The following is a 19,550-nucleotide window of genomic DNA, read 5'->3' on the forward strand; positions in this document are numbered from 1 at the left end:
AAGCCCCAGATGTTGGAGGCCCAATTTCTAATGACACCTGATTTATCTTCATACTATCCATTGGAAATTTGATTATTTATGCTGCAGAGAACAAGTTAAAATGCCCAGTGATAGGCCCAGAACCTGATGTATAAATGTCATTCTAAAATATATATAGGCTCTTTGGAGAAGTGGTTACCAGAGTATAGAAAATACCATAGGAGCCTAGACTATCTCACAGTGCCATAATGCAAGGGCATATCAATAAAATAACACAGGGTTCAGCTGTATATCAAAAGATTTCAGGAGCCAATGGGAGAGTTAAGAGAGGAAGATGTCTTCATGGTCTCAAGGTATTTCTCCCTGAAGAATTTAATCGCAAAAAGGAAAAGTGGTAATGCTGTAGTGAAGAGAGTTGACAGAGACCACTGTAAGTCATTTGAATGCATCCCTCTGTGACAAGTCACAGTGACTACAAGTGCTCCCTAACAGGCACTAGGAAATGGTGGATCATTTGGGGGAGTGGTTCCCCAAACTGTGTAGTAGTATCAATGTAATCATCATCCTACAAAACTACCTACCAGTATTCTTCAGACACACAACTTCATGAAAGACAAGAAATGGCAGAGAAACCACTGTGGACTCAAGAGCAAAGGAGACTTACTAGCTAAAGGAGCTTGTAAGATGGGGTGCTGGAATCGAGTATCATGTTAGAAAGTAGTGGCCTTTGGGGGGCTGGAGAGAGGGCTCAGCAGTTAAGAGCACTTGTTGCTCTCACAGAGGACTTGGACTCAGTTCCCAGAATCCACAGGGTAGCTTATAACCCTTCAGCTCAAAGGATCCAATGTCCTCTCCTGACATCCCCAGGCACCAGATATACATCTGGAATGCATTCATACACACAGGCAAAAATACATATATAAAATGAAAAATAAATAAACCTAAAAAAATGTAAAACAAGAAAGTAGTGTATCCAAAGGAGGCCTATAATTTGGTTAAAGAGCTTTTAAAGGTTTTCTTTCAGTTTTGGTATTGGAGAGATGGCTGGGTCAACTGTGGATAGATGGGAGTGTAGGTGAACAATACATGGGAATTCCTTGTACAAACTTTGTGACTCAAAGTTAGTTCCAAGTCACAAAGTTTAGAAAGAAAGTGACAAATGTCCTATGGGTTCATTTAAGTGTTGAGCAGATTAGTGAGATGTAGAAAGATATGGAATATCTCTAACATGCTGCTGAGGTTAAGAGATGATGTACAGGAGCAAAAGATGGGACTGAAGACGTTAAGAGTAAAGGAGACGTTCTAAGCTAATGGTTCTCAATCTTCCTAATGCCCTGACCCTTTCATGCAGTGCCTCACATTGTGGTGACACTCAAACCATAGAGTTATTTTCATTGCTTCTTCATAACTGTTACTTTTGTAGTGTTAGGAATCATAATGTAAATATCTGATATGTCAATAGTCTTAGGGTTGTTTGACCTCAAAAATGTCAGGACCCACAGGTTGAGAACCACTGCTTTAAGCCGAGGTGGCTGTATGAGGTTGAGAGCATAATGTTGAGAGTGAACCCTACCCAGATGACTAAGCCAAACTCTTTCCTGAGGCTTTGCATGAGTGTTGAAAGATGGGATAGATGTGATACACAATAGATGGGAATACAGTTGCCAGGACTTGTGTAGATGAAGGTAAGTGAGCAATCTAGATGACTGAATTTCATCTGAGCAACTAACTGTGCACAGTGAACACCATTGCAGTGGAAATGGGATGACTTTGGTGGAGAGAAACAAGGGAAGCAGCCTGTTTGGGTCAGGTTGGTGGCAAGGAGGCCAAGGGGCATTCAGGTGGAATCCCTTTGAAGATGGTTAAACATGAGCACTGTTATGGTAGCATCAATGGTTGAAATTGCAGGAATGGATGGAAGCACCCAGGAAGCCAGAAGAAAGAAGAACCCAGATGGATGATGAGTCTCTGGTTAATCTTTATCTCTCTGCTACCTGACTGTGTATTATGCAATAGCCCAGCTATCTCATGCTCCTGCCGCCATGTCTTCCCTGCTATGATGGGCTGTATTCTTTCCAACTGTCTCTGCTCATCCCATCTACTTGTCTCATCCCATTTCTTTTGGTCTCTGTCACCTGCTAGCTGTGACAACAACTAGCAGAACAAACTCTTCTTCTTTTAAGCTATTTCTTGCCAGGTATTTGGTTACAGCAATTGGAAACTAACCAATACAATGAGAAACTCCAACCGTGGCTGGAAGAAGCAGCACCTTGGAAGAACACAGCAGCAGGTGTCAGCAGCAGGGAACTTTGATAGAAAGGTGGGGAAGTGGCTGCTGTACCAGGGGATGGGAGGGAGGGAGGGAGTGGCTGGCATTGGTAGCAGATGCAGGGACCACCAAATGCTCTTTTGAAAAACCTAGGCAGGAGAAGAAAGAAGACAAAAGACTAGAGGGGAGCTTAAGGTTACAGGGGTCATTCACACCTGTCTCTAAACTGGTCTGTCCCAGGGGCTTCTGTGACATTCATTATGCTACACACTGGTTCTTTCCACCAGGGCATCCTGTCTATAGGTTTGGAATGTGTGTGCTCAACCTTACACCCATAGAGGGCTAAACTGAAGTTCACATGAGGAGCATGACTTCTGTTGTGATTCACCTTTGGGACAGGAAGATGGACATCTCAAGTCATCTGACCTATTCATACATGAGGCCTGATCTGGAGCTACACAGGTGTGATGTCAGGCTCTTTTGTAACCCTTCCCCGGAGGCAAGATGACTCTGTGGCCACGTTCCATCCTTGCTCTGAGAGCCTAGCATAGGACATTTCTAGGCAGCTTCTGAGTCTGATTAGAAATTGTGCTGGAGGGGCCAACAGCTGCGGCCACTGGGGACATGTTCAGTGAAGCTCATATTTCCATGACTGCACGTGCCAAAACCTTCCCATTTTGCATTCAGCTAGCATTTACAACCTTTAAATATTAATTCTCATTAATATTGATGTTTAGTACCAAATCAGTTTAGCTTCTAAGAAATTACTAGATTTTATATCAGCCATTCATTCATTTACCTAATATACATTGATTAAGTGCTAGGTGATGTGCAAGGCAGCCTGACGGAGCCGGAGAACCCGGAAAAAACAAGTAACACCTACTTCATGACTTCATGTCATGAAGTCATGTGCTTACCTACACAGCTATAACCAACACATAATATAAGGCACACATATAGAAACATGTAAACATTTGTGTGCATACATATAGATACATACTTATATAAGCTAAATATCCCTTTCCTCAAATTTTTGGGACCAAAAAAAATTTCAGATTTCAGATATCTATGTTTTTCTTTAGATTTCAGGATGCTGCCACGTATATGGGACAAGACTTAAGTCTTAAACACAAAATCCTTTAATGCCTCATGTGCATTTACAGTAGCAATACAAAGCCTAAAGGTACTTTTTATTGTTGTAGATCGTTTTGCTAGGTAGCCTTGCCTGCTCATAAACTCATTATACAGCTGAGGCTGGGCTCACATTGTTCAAGGGTCCTGCCTGAGCCTCCACAGTGCTGGGATTACTGGTATGTGCTACCATGCTAAGCGGAAGGCAGTTTAACATACTAGTTGTAGCACACCATCACTGATTGCAGCTCATCATTCATGTCCAGGGTGGAACTTTCAGATTCTGGAGTACTTTAGATTATATAAAATTGAACACTCACATTTTCCACTTAGATATAGGGGTAGAGGATGAGCATAGGAGAATCCACAGCCCTGTCTTCTACATGTGACCGTACTGCATAGGGTGTAAAAGGGAGACCCCTGAGTCCAGAAGGATGAAGAATAATGGTATGTCTTCATAGATGGTGGAGGAATAAGGACCTTAGAGACAGACACGAGTGAAGTATGGGGCTGAACACTCGGCATATGAAATAATGTACTGTGGTGGACATAAAAATGAAAAAACCAACAGCAAACACAGCCACTCACTTCATCTGTCATGCCCTGTCATGTGAGCCATGTATGTAGAGGTGTCTGGAGGAGAAGCTACAGACAGTCATGGGGGTTGGGAGGAGGATCCGATGTCCTGAGGACTGCACTAAGGTCTGGATGGTGATCAGCAAGAGACCAGCAAGCCACTGGGAGTTTTAGATGAGGGTGGACAGGACCTGTGATTTAACCATGTGTCACAGCTAGCAGGCGACAGACCAGAAGAAGTGGGATGAGACTAGTAGATACAAGCTCAGAAGCTTTTCAAGTCTTCAGACAAGTGCAGAGGGGTGAATAACAAAGTAGCTGGACTGAGGAGAGATCACTGAGCATGAAGGACATCTTGGTAACACTGTACCTGGGAGCTGCTGGCAAGAAGGGGAGGTACTTCTCTAGAAGGGTATATTCAATCCCAAGTGCATCCTGCAGAGGCGGCTAAAAGACAGCTAGACACGGAATTAGAATCTTGGTGTGGGTCTGAGACAAAGAAGATGAGAAAGGAAGCCTATTTCATCCATTACCTATCAAAATAATTCCAGAACTCTCCTTTCCTTCCCATTGGCCCTAGATTTTCACACGGACAGATGTGGGGGCACATAGGAATAGCTCTCTCTCTCTCTCTCTCTCTCTCTCTGTGTGTGTGTGTGTATGTATGCGCACGCATGTCTGCATATGTGCACACATATGTATACACACACTCTAACCACAAAAGTCTAAATATACAAAGAAATATTCAAGCATGTGTGTGAGACCATGAGAACAGTTTCTAGAGGGTAAGGTGTGGTTTGTATCCCTGCAGGGGGGTGGCTTCTCATCAACCTAGCTGATGACCCTGGATAGCCAGGGAGCAGACCGATGCACTTCCAGAAGACTGCCCTCCACCATTCCATCACATAAAGCAGTACCCCCAGAAGGCAGTTAAAACCCCCATGTTTCCATCCCACTCTGTCCCCCTCTCTCAGGTGGGTCACTGTGTGACCTAGGATTGCCTCTCAGCTAAGAGCCAGCCATCACCTCCAAGTCTCCCCTCTCCTACCGAAGAGCTTCTGTAGGACTTGGCCATCATAGAGATCTTCAGCGAGGTCCTTCACGATTATTCTTTCTCCCACCAATACATCATTGATCCAGTCGATGAGCACCTACAGAGACAGTGTGGGAGTCAGAGAAGAACTGCGGCACAGCTGTTTGGAAACTAGCTTTCTTATGCTAGACAATTAAAGTCGGCACAGCAGGCATGGGACCAGTGTGCAAATGGTAGGAGTGAGCCACAGTACCCCTGTGCATTTGAGGGGTTCTCTGGCTAGTTTGCTGTTGACTTGACACAAGCTAGAGTCATCTGAGAGAAGAACCTCAATTGAGAAAATGCCTCCAGATGATCTGACTGTACGAAGCCTATAGAATATTTTCTCAATTAGTGATTGAACTGGAGAGGACCAGGTTTATTATAGGGGTGACACCTTTGGGCTGGTGGTCCTGGATCCTATAAGAAAGCGGACTGAGAAAGCCTTGAGGAGCAAGCCAGTGAGCAGTGGTTCTCTATCAGTTCTTGCCTCCAGGTTCCTGCCTTGTTTGAGTTCCTGTCCCAACTTCTCTCAGTGATGGACCACCAACTCTAAGCTAAAATAAACCCTTCCCTCCCCAAGTTATTTATGATCATGGTGTTTTATAACAGTAATAGAAACCCTAACAAAGACAAGAGGGGTAGCTTTTCTAGTGTGGGCAGTATTGGTGACTCTGATGACCTTCCCTGTCCTTGCCAGGCCTTCCTCCAAAGGGATAGGCTTCATATCAGGCAAGAGTATAGACTCTAGAGTTATGCAAATGGGTCAAAACCCAAGCCCCACTTACTGACTTGTGTGTGTGCCACTGTCATCTACAACTGTGTAAGTGTGCCTGCATTCTTCTGATGTCCATGAATTGTGTGCCTGCCCCCTATGAACTGTGGTTCACTTGCAGTGCTGTGCATGTGCACGCTTTTGTCATCTCTGAACTTGTGCACACTCATCTCTGTCATTTGTGAGTCTGGGGCAAGCTAGTTACATCTGTTGAGCCTCTTGTTTCTGATTTCTAACACCAAAGTACTACCTGAGTTAGGTGGTTGAAAAGAACAGCCTATGACAATGGCCAAATACTCCATGGAGGACAGATCTTCTTAGCATATCAACCACTCTCCCTTTATGGTCCTTGGAAGGTAGTTCCTGGTACCATGTCAGCTGGTCACGTTGTACCACAGTCAGGAAGCACAGCAAGGTGGATGCTGGCGTTCAGCTTGCTTTCTTCCCCTTTTTATTTTGTTTGGGGCCTCAGCTCACAGAATAGTCCTGCCCACACCTAGAGTGGGGCTTCCTAAAGTAACCTAACTTAGATAATTGCTTACGGGAATGCCCAGAGATTTGGTTGCATAGTGATTCTAAATCCCATCAATCAAGGGTAACCATCACAAGGTCCTACCCAGGCAGAGAACACACAGAAGTAAGCGCAGTGGGTAGATGCTACCCCAAGGCCTTGCTTTTGAGGAGTCTCTGCATAGAAGATGAGAGTGTCTGTTGTGAGGACTAGGAGTTCTTATCCATAGCATGCTGGGCTAGACATTGGGGATATGATGATTCAAAGAAAGGGAGGTCTCCAACCCCAAGAAGTTCACTGGCTAGAAGGCTAGAAGAGGAGAAGGGAGAGGGGGCCAGCACAGGACTCAAGAGCTGGAGCATGTGGAGACGGCACTAATACTCCAAAGCCAAGGGGCCATTACAGAGAGGCTGTGTCATAGCAATGGCCATTACAGAGGCCTTCTTGGAGGAAGTGGTGTCCAGGAAGCCAGAGGCAATCCAAATGGAGGGAGCTGCTTAAGCAGAGGCCTGGGGACAGGGAGTGCTGCAGCTAGAGGCCAGCTGTCCCTGTGTCACTACTAAGATTATCTGAGGCTGAAGAGAGAGCCGGAGCAAAGACTCGGCTACCATCTGAGGGCTCTGCACATGATAGGGAGCTACAGACAGGCTCTGAGCAGGAAGACACCATTAGTGGGCTTGTGCACTAGTTATTCACTTTTCTGTTTTTAAGTGAGGCTTGGGAACAAAGAGGAGGGACATGGGTCCTGGGACAAGAGGAGTTACTACATGATGGCCACAGTGCCACATACAATACACAGTCTCCTCCATTCCCCATTTCCTTCCTTATTCCAGGCTGGCCTCAGACTCTCCATGTCACTCAGGGTGACCTTGGATTTCTGATGCTTCTGCCTCCTCTTCCCAGTGCTGGGGTTATAGGCATGTGCCACTGTGCCAGGCTATGCTGTGGTGGGGATGGAACCCAGAGCTGTGTGCACGCTAGGAGAGTACTCTACCAACAAAGCCACTTTCCCAGCCCCCGGTTCCATCTCTCTAAAACAGTTAGACAATAAACAAGTCACTTGGCTTCCTGTTCCTGAGACTCAGTTTCCTCACCTGGAGAATGGGGCTGTTTCTAATTTTGACTTTACCAGTTCCTTTGAGGGACTGTGACATGACATTGCCCTCCTTGCAGTGGCCTTTGTATGGTGCCTTCATGACTCCTGCCAAGGCCGGCAGGCTGTGGGAAAGTCCCCCAGAACCTGTCCTTACTTGTTCTTACCTTCATCAGCTCTTGAAGCTTGGGGTCATTGCGTGAGTTTGGATCGACCATTGTCCGCACCTCATTCTCCTCTGTAAAAGGAAGCAGGGTCTCTGTTGAATGCTGCCTACTGCACAAGGAAGCTTCTCTCAGAGGCTGAGAGCAGCCTCGGCCTAACTGGCTGGGTAGAAGTGGCTGTGAACGTTCAGCCCCAAGGAAACGCTGAGGAAGAGGGGACAACGATGATGCTCTAGTGGGCGGCTCCACAGCTGTGCATATGTGGGAAGCATCAGTTAGACTTCGTGGGTCATTAAAAAGACGAGAAGGGAGAAGAGACGAGGTGAGAAGGAGGGCATATTGGGGGGATTTTGGAGTTAGAGAGGAAATAAAAGTGGATACAATCATATTTCATTACATACATGTATAGAATTCTCAAAGAATAAATTCTTAATATTAAAAAAATACTAAAACTAAAAAGAGAGCAAAAAAATGAAAGGGAGTTGGGTGGGGCACCTCAACTGTGGGCACTAAGCTATTCCAGAGACAGGAAGGCCAGTTACCCAGCATGGTGTCCTCGGGGTCCAGCTCGAAGGAGATGGGGCTAAGAGGCAGGTTGATGGCGTTCATTCCTTCCTCCTGGAACTCGGACACTGAAAGACAAGGAAGGGCCTGGTCACACGTTGGGGAAGGGCGGATGGGGTGGAAGAGGACCGATATTGATGTTGAGGGGTGCTTCTCCTTCCTCTGTCAGCTCGCGGTCACTCCCAGCCGGCCCTCCATCCCCCGGCCTTGGTAAGAGCCTAACTGTCCCTTTAATCTCAACTTTCTAGCTGTCATCCTCTCACTTTCCTGAGAAAAGGGGAGTTAAATGCAGAGATCCGTCTTCTCCTAGAGAAGATTCTGGAACAGACAGGAGTAGGGCGAGCACAGCGACTCCTGAGGCGTCTGTCTTGGCATTTGTTTGTCTTCTCTCCAGGGCTCGCTGTGCTCCTTCACCATGGGCAGGAGGAAGGAGGTCGTTATCTCCTAAGCCCATCCCATGTGCAGTTCGACCACACTCTGCCTTCCCGGAGACACTCTTGGATGATCCTTCCTCTCTCTCCCCCGCTGCTGTGTGGGAACATGCAGGACGCTGGGCTCCTCAGCTCTCATGAACTGTGGGACCAGGTCCTGGTGTTTCCACTTTACAGTCCTGTCGCCTCAGCTGAAAATGAACTTCCGGAGTGTTTGCATGCATGCATTTGTGTTTGTGTGATATGGAAGTCAGGGGACAACTTGTAGTAGTAGCTTTTCTCCCTCTACCATATGGAACGCAGGGGTCAAACTCAGGTCAGCAGGCTTGGCCGCCTGCACCCTTACCCACTGAGCCATCCTGCCAACTTGACTACTAATTTCTTTTCACCTTTCAAATACTGGAAGTCTATAGTACAATTTAGCAAAAGAAATGTTAGAATGGGTTAGTGACCCACAGCCCAACTCCTTCAAGCACACAACCCTCACATGGACTTGGGGCAGGAAGATTCCTATCCCCAAGCCCAGTAGTGCAGGAAGCAATTGATGTTGGCCTTGGGTTCCTCCTCTTAAAAGCTGGCCTCACATCCTCTCACTAGGGTCGTTTCCTCTGAGGGAGTTGGCCACTGGAGGCACTAACACAGCGGCAGCAATCAACCTTAATGAAAGCAGTGGCCCATCTTTCCATCTTATTTATTTATTTTTTATTGACTTCCTGGTTGGTCCTTCCTGGTTGCAGCCTAGACTCTGGAGAACTCTGAAGCACAGGGGGTTACTTACCCACTTGTAGCTAGATAGGGAATGAGTCAGCAGTACCACGATAGAGAAGCAGGTGTTATCATAAGGTGAAACTAACATTAGGAAGTCCCAGGACAGTTGTCTCTTATATGTTGTATGAATGTATGAGTGTATGAGTGTATGAGTGTATGTATGTATGCATGTATGCATGTATGTTGGTGTGCATGCCTTGCATACAGTACATAGAAGAGGATACCAGGTGTCATCCTCTGTAGCTCTCTGCCTTATTCCTTTATGATAGGGTTTCTCATTGAGCCTGAGGCTTCCATCCCCAGTGCGGGGTTATAGGCAGGTATAGGTATGCACTAGGGATTCAATCTCAGATCCTCACGCTTATGGAGTAAATGTTCTTACCCACTGAGCCATCTCCTCATTCATGTGAGCAGCAGCAGGCTTTTAACTTTCTTCAGGACCTCACCCAGCTCCTGCCTCCAAATTCATTCAACTGCCCTTCTGCATAATCCTCCATAAAACAGCAGAAAAATACAGGTGACCTCAAATGCATACTCTGGGGAACTGATAGGCAATGGGGATGCTTAACTATGGATAGAAGAAGGCTGGGTTTCCTGAAGGCTGGGCTCCTGACTTCTGACTTTCCTGCTTGTCTGTCTGTAGGTCTGTGGGGTTCTACACAGTCACTTCCATAGCTGCACCAAACACATTTTAAGTCTCAAAGGTTCCTGATGCCTGTGGTCCTCACAGCACCATGATGCAACATTTCCTACACAGGAAATCTAATTGTCTGATGTAATTTTAGGAGATCCCGTTGGCCTGTACACTGAGAATAGCCATGTGAAAGGTCCAGCCAGGCCCGATGGATGAACCTCTGTCTACTTTACCAGTCTCCTGAGATCTCAAGTTTAGTCAACCAAGATGTTTGAGATTCAACATCCTCATGCCCCACCACAACCATGTAAAACCAAACCCTCTCTCTGTATCCTCTTTCTCCTCCTCAGTACTCTTACTGTACCACTGTTTACACCAAATGTGTCCAACCTACTGTTCAAGGGTGCTCATGGGTGTTCGCCAGCTATATGTGATCCAAGGTAGTTATAGATATGGTCCAACATAGAATTGTAAATACTTAAAATATGATGAGATATGTGTGTATCTGTATGTGTATATATGCGTGTGTGTGTGTGTGTGTGTGTGTGCATGTTTGGTGACTTGGTTGCATGGTGCTTGAGCATGAACTTAGAAGCTGAAAGCTTTGTATAAAAATGCGATGTGAAATAAACATGTGTTCTTTCCAAGCAAGCACCCTGGTTTACATCATGGTTCAAGCTGAAATCTTGAGAGCACCTTTGGCCTCTTTTCCCTTACCCTTTTTATCAAGCATATTGACTGGAAGTTCTCTAGGCCCCACTCCACCAAGTTGGGACCCCAGTCCAGCCTCTCCTCACCAACACTCCTTACCCTCAGGCCTGGCTCAAGCCGAGGATTTCCCCATCTGCCCATCAGAACCACCTCCTACCCAGGTGCTGCTTTCTCTTGAATTTCTCTGTCCCCGCCTTCTTGCCACTATGCAGCCAGAATGCTCTATGAAATGCAAAGGAACCCATCCAGCCATCCTCCTGACTTCAACTCTCTTACAGTTCCTCATCACACACTGGACTCCATTGTGACTTTCTTTCTTACTTTCTTTTTCTTTCTTTCAAGATTTATTTATTTATTTATTTTATGTATATAAGTACACTGTAGCTGGCTTCAGACACCCCAGAAGAAGGGGTCAGGTTTCACAGGTGGTTGTGAGCCACCATGTGGTTGCTGGAATTTGAACTCAGGACCTCTGGAAGAGCAGTCAGTGCTCTTAACTGCTGAGCCATCTCTCCAGACCCCTACTACGACTTTCAAGACCTCTGCTCAGCCTTCTGCAGCCCTTAGAATTTCTCCATAGAACTGTCACCACTTGAAGAAAATATTGTAGATATGTTTCCAACATTCCACAAATCAGAATGAAAGCTGGGTAAAGATGTTTGCTTTGTTTGAGACAAGGAGGTCTAGTGTAACTCAGGTGGGGAGGCCTGGACCTACTATGTAGCTGTTTTGTAACAACAGCTTTATCCTGAGGTCAAAGCTTGCTACCTTGCAGGAAGCTCCTTAAGTAGAAAGATGAAACAACTCAAAATAGCTTCAGGAAATCCCTGAAACTGACCAAAGTCATTAAGACCCTCCTACCAGAATAAGAAAAGAAAGAAAGAAAGAAAGAAAGAAAGAAAGGAAGGAAGGAAGGAAGGAAAGAAGGAAGGAAGGAAAGAAGGAAGGAAGGAAGGAAGGAAGGAAGGAAGGAAGGAAGGAAGGAAGGAAGGAAGAATAAAGCTGAGAATCCCCCTGTGGTGGTGTTCATAAGAATAACTCCAATAGGATCATCATATATTTGAATTCTTAGACATCAGAGAGTGGTACTACTTAGAAGGATTAGGATTGTGTCCTCGTTGAGTTAAGTATGATCTTGTGGAGGAAATAAGTCACAGGGGTTGGGCTTTAGATTTCAAGAGCCCAAGGCAGGTCCAGTGCCTCCCTCTTCCTACTACTACCTGTGGATCTGGATGTAGAATTCTTAGCTACTTCTCTAGTACCATGTGTGCCTAAAGCCCTGAATCTGTAAGCAAGCCCAAAGTAAGATGCTTTCTCTTCTAAGAGTTGCCATGGTCATGCTGTTTCTTCACAGCAATGGAAAGTGACTAAGGCACTCCCTCAGGCAAAGGAGCTGAGCTGCAAAGAAGGTTCTGCGACCAGCACAGCTGCCTGGAAGGAGTGAGACCAGCACAGCTGCCTGGAAGAGGTTTAGACCAACTGAGGCGTTTTACCACCTGCTGAGCTGCATGCAGGGTGTGCAGTATGCTTCTGCTTCCCAACTTTGTGAGCTGTCCCCAACATTGGGGTAGGCTTCCGTGGTGCAGCTGTCTTTGAGTCACTTCTGTTCCTGCAAGTAACCCTTCAGCCATATTCCTATAGATGGCCCCCATAAAACCCAGTGATTCACCAAACTGTATTTTTGGTGATATCTGTCCTTTGGTCTGTCATGGGTTTCCTATCTGGGGTGAGTAGGTGTGTGGATTACACCTCCCCAGGAAACGTTTATCAAACAGCGGTAGGCAAAGATGACCTTGAACTTTGGGAGCTCTGGCCTCTGCCTCTCTTGGCGCTAGGATCAGAAGCATGTATTATCAGCTCTGTGGTTCTGTGGTGCTGGGGACTGAAGCCAGGGTTGTGCATGCTAGGAAGTTTCTACCAACCGAGCCTCACTCTAGCCAGGGGACACTTGGTCCTGTTTCCTATCAGATCCCAAGAGGTCAGATAGCAAAGTGCTTAGGAACTAGAGTCCTAGATTCAAACTCAGGCGCTACCACTTTCTAGCTATGTGAGCTTGGGCAAATCCATTAATTTCCTGTACCTCAGTTTCCTCATCCACAAGATGGGAGTGAAAATAATATTGCCAACTTCTTGGGTCTATTGGAAAGATAAATGAGTTCCGGTCCCTTGCAAGAGCCATTGATATATGAGCCGCTACTACGACTTAAGATGATACCTCTTATTGAATAAGTAACTCAGACTGCAAAGATCACTCTTTGGGGCACAGGCTAGATGCAGAGGCAGAATTTACCCAAGGCGTTTTAAAAAGGCCTTCATGTAGTTGGGGTCGGGGGTGGGGGGTGGAGCTGGGAGAGTGTTCCAAGTGTCATTTACACTTTAGTCTGAACTTTGGCCTGACTCTGTGTGCATTATTGTGCATTTCTGGGACAGAATTTGTAGCTTGTGCTTGTTTTGTTTTTTTGAGACAGGATCTTGCCAGGTAGTCCAGGCTGCCCCAAGATTCACTATGTAGCACACGCTGGTGTCAAACTTGCAGCAATCCTTCTGCCTTGGTTTTCTGGGTGCTGGCATTACAAGCCTGAGGCACTAGTCCTGACCAGTCCGCATTTTGTGAAGGAAGAAAATCCACATCTGCCCCATATGTAGCTAGAGGCAGAGTATAAACACAGCGGTCTTTAAATATCTCCTTCTGACTAGAAAGATGCTTTTCCCAGCCAGGACTCCTAAAGGTGGGTCTAAATGAGGTCCCCCCTCCGAGAGCATTGTGCAGAATGTTTTCAGATGAACACAGCTACAGTCAGAACCCCGCCCTCTGGCCTGCCTCTTCAATTCACTCACAGAGACATAACAAGTCCCAGAAGAAAGGCTGAGATATGCTTACAATTGGAAATGGGTGTTTGGAAGAAACCATTGGGCAGGAACCCCATTCCCGTTCCATTAACCGCTGACTCAGAGCCAGTTGTTTGTAAAAGCCAATATGCAAACTGCTCAGTCTGCGCCTGGCCCCCGCCCCACGATGCCCCATTAGCAGCCACTTTCCCAAAACAGCCCGCCCGCCCGCCCGCTCTTTGGAAGGTTCCTTCCTATTCAACCTGAGCAGGGCCCAGCAGCAGCCTGCTTGCCAGTCCTGAGCTTGGAAAGACAAAGGGCCGCGATCGAATTTTCCCGGGCGGGCGGGTGCAGAATCTGAAGATGTTGTTTACTCTAGAACGGTCTGAAGCGCTCGGCCCGAGGGTGCAGTCTCTAGCCGCTCACCCGCCATTAGTCATAACTTAATAAAAGCGTAAACCGCTAGCTGAAGGGCAGGCTGCAAAGGCTCAGAGATTGCCTTAGTTCACCCCAAGAAAAGGACTTTCTTCATCTCATTTTATTTTCTAGAAAATGCCATCTGAAATGAGGTCCAGCTGGCCAGCAGAGGCAGATTTGGGGTTTTGAAGAGGTGGGTTCGAATCCTGCTCTGGTTTTTTATTAGCTGTAGGATCCGGTGTGGCTTCCTGCAGTTAGATCTGAAGCAGTTCTCTCAGAAATGACAGCATAGCAGACACGTCTGGTTTCCTCCCGTGTTTATCCTTTTGAAAGGACCTCCATTTTAGTGTAGGCTCCACCTGCTCCTCCTGGGTCCAGAGTGAGACCCTGAGTGCTTCAAGTCAATAATGCTGCTCCCCACCCCTGCCTCGGGGGGCATCTGATACAGCGCTAGTCACTGAGCTTTGAGTGGAAATAGTTCTAGGAATTTCTAGGAATAATTTCCCTCCATTTAAGAAAGAGTCCCATGGAAGGTAAGTCTTTTCCTCTCTTCTCTCCACCATTGTATCGGGCTATTATGTATAACTTGGCTGTGGCCCTTTTATAGCTAAGAGCTAAGTGGACCTGAAGAAGCTAACATGCCGTAGTTGACAAGAATGAAGGAAAAGGGGCGTGGGGGTGTTGATACTGGCAAGTTGCTGCCCCTGGAACACCCCTTACTATGTAAGCTGGAAGAGCAGATGGACCAGGGACATGCACACAATCAGTACATGGGAATCAGGATTACATGGATAGCATAGGTTTGTAATTGATGGTAACTTAACCTTCTCTTTCTGCCCAGAAAGAACAGGATAGCCACAGGACTTGGTGAAATCTAAACTTCTATGCTTGGGAAATCCAAGAACCCCAGGGGAGAAACAAATATGGAAAAAAAGAATGGAGAAAGGTTTCTAAAGGTGAAAGAGGGTTGTGGGTGGAGTTCAGCTGGTGGGTGGAGCTTGCCTGGCACACATGGTTCCATCTCTGGGAAGGGGTGCACATAGCAACCCCAGCACTGGGGGGGGGGGGGAGGCAAGAGGATCAGACGTCCATACATACTGAGCTTGAGGGTCCTTAATTATATTCATTCAACTAAGAAGCATCAAGGAGTCCCTCCTCGGAGACGAGCCTGGAGACATGCCTCACTCAGCTCCCAGGAGTGGAGAAGACAAGCCCGGGGAACCGTTTTCCAACGTGTTGCACTCTAGGTGCCAGATGGGAGCCAGAGGAACATGTGTGGAATGAGGCTGAACACTGGGAAGTGGAGGGGGTCCTAGCAAGGGGGACATTTGAATAGGACTTTGAAACACCCACATTGTCATTCGAAACCGGTAGATTCCCCAAAGCACTTAAGTGTGAAAATAGGGAGGCTTGGGGAAACAGGGTAAGGGTGAGACGGTGGTGAAGAGGTCTGAACATTATGATGGAGCGAGCATGTTCAAGGCAGGGAACAAGGGAGCAGAGTGGCCAGAGTGTTAGAGCCCTGGGCTTAGTCATATGGAGGAGACGGAGGGAGGGTCACAAGGCTGCTGGGGATGCATTATCACTGCCCAAGCTGACCACCATCCCACACACTGGAAAGAACAACTGGAATTTGAAACTAAACGTAGTGCCATTCCAGTAGCATAAAATGTAACACTTGGGAGGATCAACATGTGAACAACAATGTAACATGTTAAGAGGATCAACAAGTGGACAATATAAGCCTCTCAGTCAAAACCACAGGAAGCTACTTCCTTGTCATTGACAATCTGATCCTGAAACTCACATGCAAAGGCAGCACAGATGCTGACTACAGACTTCAAGACAGCAGGAAAACTATCGTACTCAAACCAGGATGACACTGATAAGAGCTTAATGGCAAGAACAGAGAGCTCAGAGACAGGCCCAAACAGCATCGCACGGACCCCTGGACAACCTGGAACTTGTCATAGAGTTGAAGGTGGTCTTGGATCCTGATCCTCCTGCCTCCACCTCCTAAGTTCTGGGCTTATAGGTGTGTTTCATCATACTTGCTTTATGCAGTGCTGGGGATGGAATGCAGGTTTTGCGCACACTGAACTCCATCCAGGCAACCTCAGTTCATCTCTTGAAGGTACCAAGGCAAGTCTACACAGAAGGCACAGGCTTTAAACAAAGGACCCTCCCTAAAGGGATTGGATGTCCAGAAGCAGAAAAGTCAACAGAGACACAGATTATAAACCTTTCCCCAAACTTGAAATAACTGCAGACCTAAATCTAAAGTATAACACCTTAGCCTTCCTGTCCCCTCAAAAGAGGAGGGTACGCTGACCTTGGGTATGGCAATAAATTGTTAAGATAAAAGGAACATCTATGAAGGAGATCTATTGAACCTTATTAAAACATCTACTCTCTGCAGGACACTGCTAAAATATGAAAGGGGCTGGAGAGATGGTTCAGCTGATACAGTGGTTGCCGTGCAGGCCTGTGGACCTGAGGTTGAATCCCCAGCACCTACATAGAGTTGGGCACTGCATGACTCATCTGTAATTCAGTGTTCCTATGGGGGAGATTCTAAGTAGAGATGGGGAGTCCCAGAAGCTCATGAGAGCTAGCCTGGCATACACAGTGACAAAATGACAAACAGATCCAGTGTCAAAAAAGGGATGAAGTAAGGACTGACACTAGAGGTTGTCCTGTAAACACACATGAATGCACATTCACATGTATGAACTCATACATACATACACACATATACACATATGAACTCATACACACACATATATATATATATATATATACATACATACACATATACACACAAATACACACATGAGAATGGATAAGTCAAATGAAACAATTTGAACAAAAAATTAAAATTATGTTGAATTATAAGCAAAGGCATAAAATAAATATCTAGGCATCCATTCTGATATAAACAACTGAATAAACTAATAGAGGGAGAATTTGTTGTAAAACCCCAGATAACTGCTTGACTTAGTGGCGCTCATCTTTTATCTCAGTACTTGGGAGGCAGAGGCAGAGGCAGGCTCATCTTTGCCAGTTTGAGGCCAGCCTGGTCTACATAGTGAGTTCCAGAACAGCCAGGACCACATAAGCATCAGTTCTCAACCTTCCTAATGCTGTGACCCTTTAATACAGTTCCTCATGTTGTGGTGACCCCAAACCATAAAATTATTTTTGTTGTTACTTCATAACTGTAATTTTGCTATTATTATGAGTCGTAATGTAAATAACTGTGCTTTCTGAGTCTTAAGAGAACCCTGCGATAGGGTCACTTGATCCCCAAAGAGGGTTCATGACCACACAGGTTGAGAACCATGTGCATATATCTATCCTTCCTATACACATACCCATACACACACACACACACACACAAACACATACACATACACAAACCCAGATAACTTAGTAGATCTTTGAGGTTTAAACTGGGCACAATTCCCCTCCCTTAGCTGTGGGTTGTGTCAGCAACTTCCTGCATTCTCCAGTGTAGTCTGGAAAGGAGGGACAAGGCCAGGCTTTATGCTGGAGCATCCGGACATGCCACCTCACCCATGTGACCAAGCCAACATTAACAGCCATGGCCATGCTTACACTGAACACTTGGTCTGATAAGGTAAAAATGCTGCTTTGCCTTTTCCTCTCAGAAGCTACATCCCGAAGCCCATGAGGAGAAAGATGCCAGCCATATATCCCAGTAGAAGAAGAACCTACTAGTCACTTGTCCAAGGGCTGGAGAAATGGTGTATGGTTAAGAACACTGGCTGCTCTTTTAAAGGATCTGGGCTCAATTCTCAGCCCCCACACAAACTCTAGTTCTGGGGGATCTGACACCCTTTCCTGATGTTATTGATACCAGGTATGGATATTATGCACAAACATACATGCCAGCAAGACACTCATACATATTTTAAAAAACAGACAATGTAAGATGGAAGTGTGGGAAACTGAGGGTGGGATATGAGGAAATTGTTCATTTCTACAAATTTTCTGTGACTCTTAAACTATGCCAAAAGAATATTTTAAAAAGCTAATATGAATTTACTAGTTGTGCTGACGAGTCTTATGTCAACTTGACAGAAGCAGAGTCATCTGAAAGGAGGGGACTTCAATTGAGAAAATGCCTCCATAATGTCCAGCTGTAGGGCATTTTCTTAGTGATATGGGAAGACCCAGCCCATTAGGGGCAGTGCCATCCCTGGGCTGGTGGTCCTGGGTTCTATAAAAAAGCAAGTTAGTAAGCAGCACACCTTGTGGCCTTTGCTTCACTTCCTGTCTCTGGGTCCCTGCCCTGTCTTAGTTCCTGTCCTGAATTCCTTCTGTGATGAAAAGTTCTATGGAAGACTGAGCCAAACAGACCCTGTCCTTCCCAGGTTGCTTTTGTCAGGGTGTTTCATCGAAGCAACAGAAACCCTAAGACACTACTGTTGTAGAAAAATATACACCATTCATGGGATGAAGATAGAAAGGAAGAAATTCATAATTATATGGGACACAGAGGTTTCCTCCCTTCTCCAGGAAGATCATGGTGACTTGTTCATCCTGAATAGAGTTTTCAAGATGCATCTGTACAGAAGACAATACACCAAGATTATTGCAAAAATCCCACAACAAAGGATATTCATTATGATCCAAGAGCCCAAGAAGCCAGGCAGAAAGCCCACAGTCCAGGACTGTGATGTAATGGCCTAACTTCACTGTCAACTTGACTGGATTTAAAATCACCATGGAGACACACCTCTGGGTGTTTCTGGGTAGGCTTAACTGTGGAAGAAGATCCGCCCTAATGCTGACAGCACTGTCTGGTGTGCGGTGCGGCCCAGACTGAATACAAAGGAAAAGGGGAAATGGAAGATGAGTTCCAGCCTTCATCTCTCCGCTCCCTGAATTCACAGTTAAGCCACCGGGTCTTCCCGGCCATGATGGACTGCACCTTCAACTGTGAGCAGAATACTTCCTTCCTCATGCTGCGTGCCAGGCATTTTGGTGAGAGAGGAAAGCAACCAATAGAAGGGCTGTAGGGAAGATGAAGAGCTTCCTCCTTGCCTAAGGATGCTTACGTGACTATTTTCACTCTCTAGGAAAGGCGTGGGTGGATCTCACGGGTGGATCCCTCACTGAAGGCTCATGGCCCCTGATGGGGGTTTTCATGTCCAGAGTTTCTGGACTAGTTTTCCGTTGCAGCATAAGCAAATGACTAGAAACTTGGCTGTAGGTTAGAAGACCAACGTGGATCTCACTGGGCTAAAGGGGAGACATCAGCAGGCCTGCACTTCCGTGGGATTCTAAGGAAACTCCATGTTCTCACCCCTTTGCCCACACTCCTTGTCCTTGGGTTCTTTCGCGCCATCTCCAAAGCCAGGACTGGGAGGAGGGCGTGGATTTTCCCGTTTCATCTCTCGGACCCTTTCAGTTACCTTGTGCTTCCTTTAGGTCTACCTGGGTAATCCAGCATGGACTTCCCACTCAAAACCAAACCGTAATCTTTAATTCACCCTTTTCACATAAAGCACTTGTTCAAAGATCTCCAGGGAGTTAGGGCCCAGGTCTCTGCAAAGACCAGACTGTCTACAATGGCTTTTCTGAGGATCAGAGAGATTCC

General features: G+C 46.2%; 1 protein-coding gene across 1 annotated transcript in view; it reads right to left on the bottom strand.

Moving 5' to 3' along the window:
* The window catches only part of Parva (parvin alpha), a 151,594-nt gene that overhangs the window by 38,652 nt on the left and 93,392 nt on the right, over positions 1–19,550 (bottom strand). Inside the window, exons 2-4 of the mRNA XM_052201075.1 lie at positions 8,113–8,202; positions 7,574–7,644; positions 5,004–5,106 (exon numbers count right to left, since the gene is read on the bottom strand). Coding sequence (XP_052057035.1) covers positions 5,004–5,106; positions 7,574–7,644; positions 8,113–8,202 — 264 coding nt within the window. The remainder of the gene's footprint in view (positions 1–5,003; positions 5,107–7,573; positions 7,645–8,112; positions 8,203–19,550) is intronic.

This window comes from Apodemus sylvaticus, chromosome 1 (assembly GCF_947179515.1).
Source record: "Apodemus sylvaticus chromosome 1, mApoSyl1.1, whole genome shotgun sequence".
Classification (NCBI taxonomy): domain Eukaryota; kingdom Metazoa; phylum Chordata; class Mammalia; order Rodentia; family Muridae; genus Apodemus; species Apodemus sylvaticus.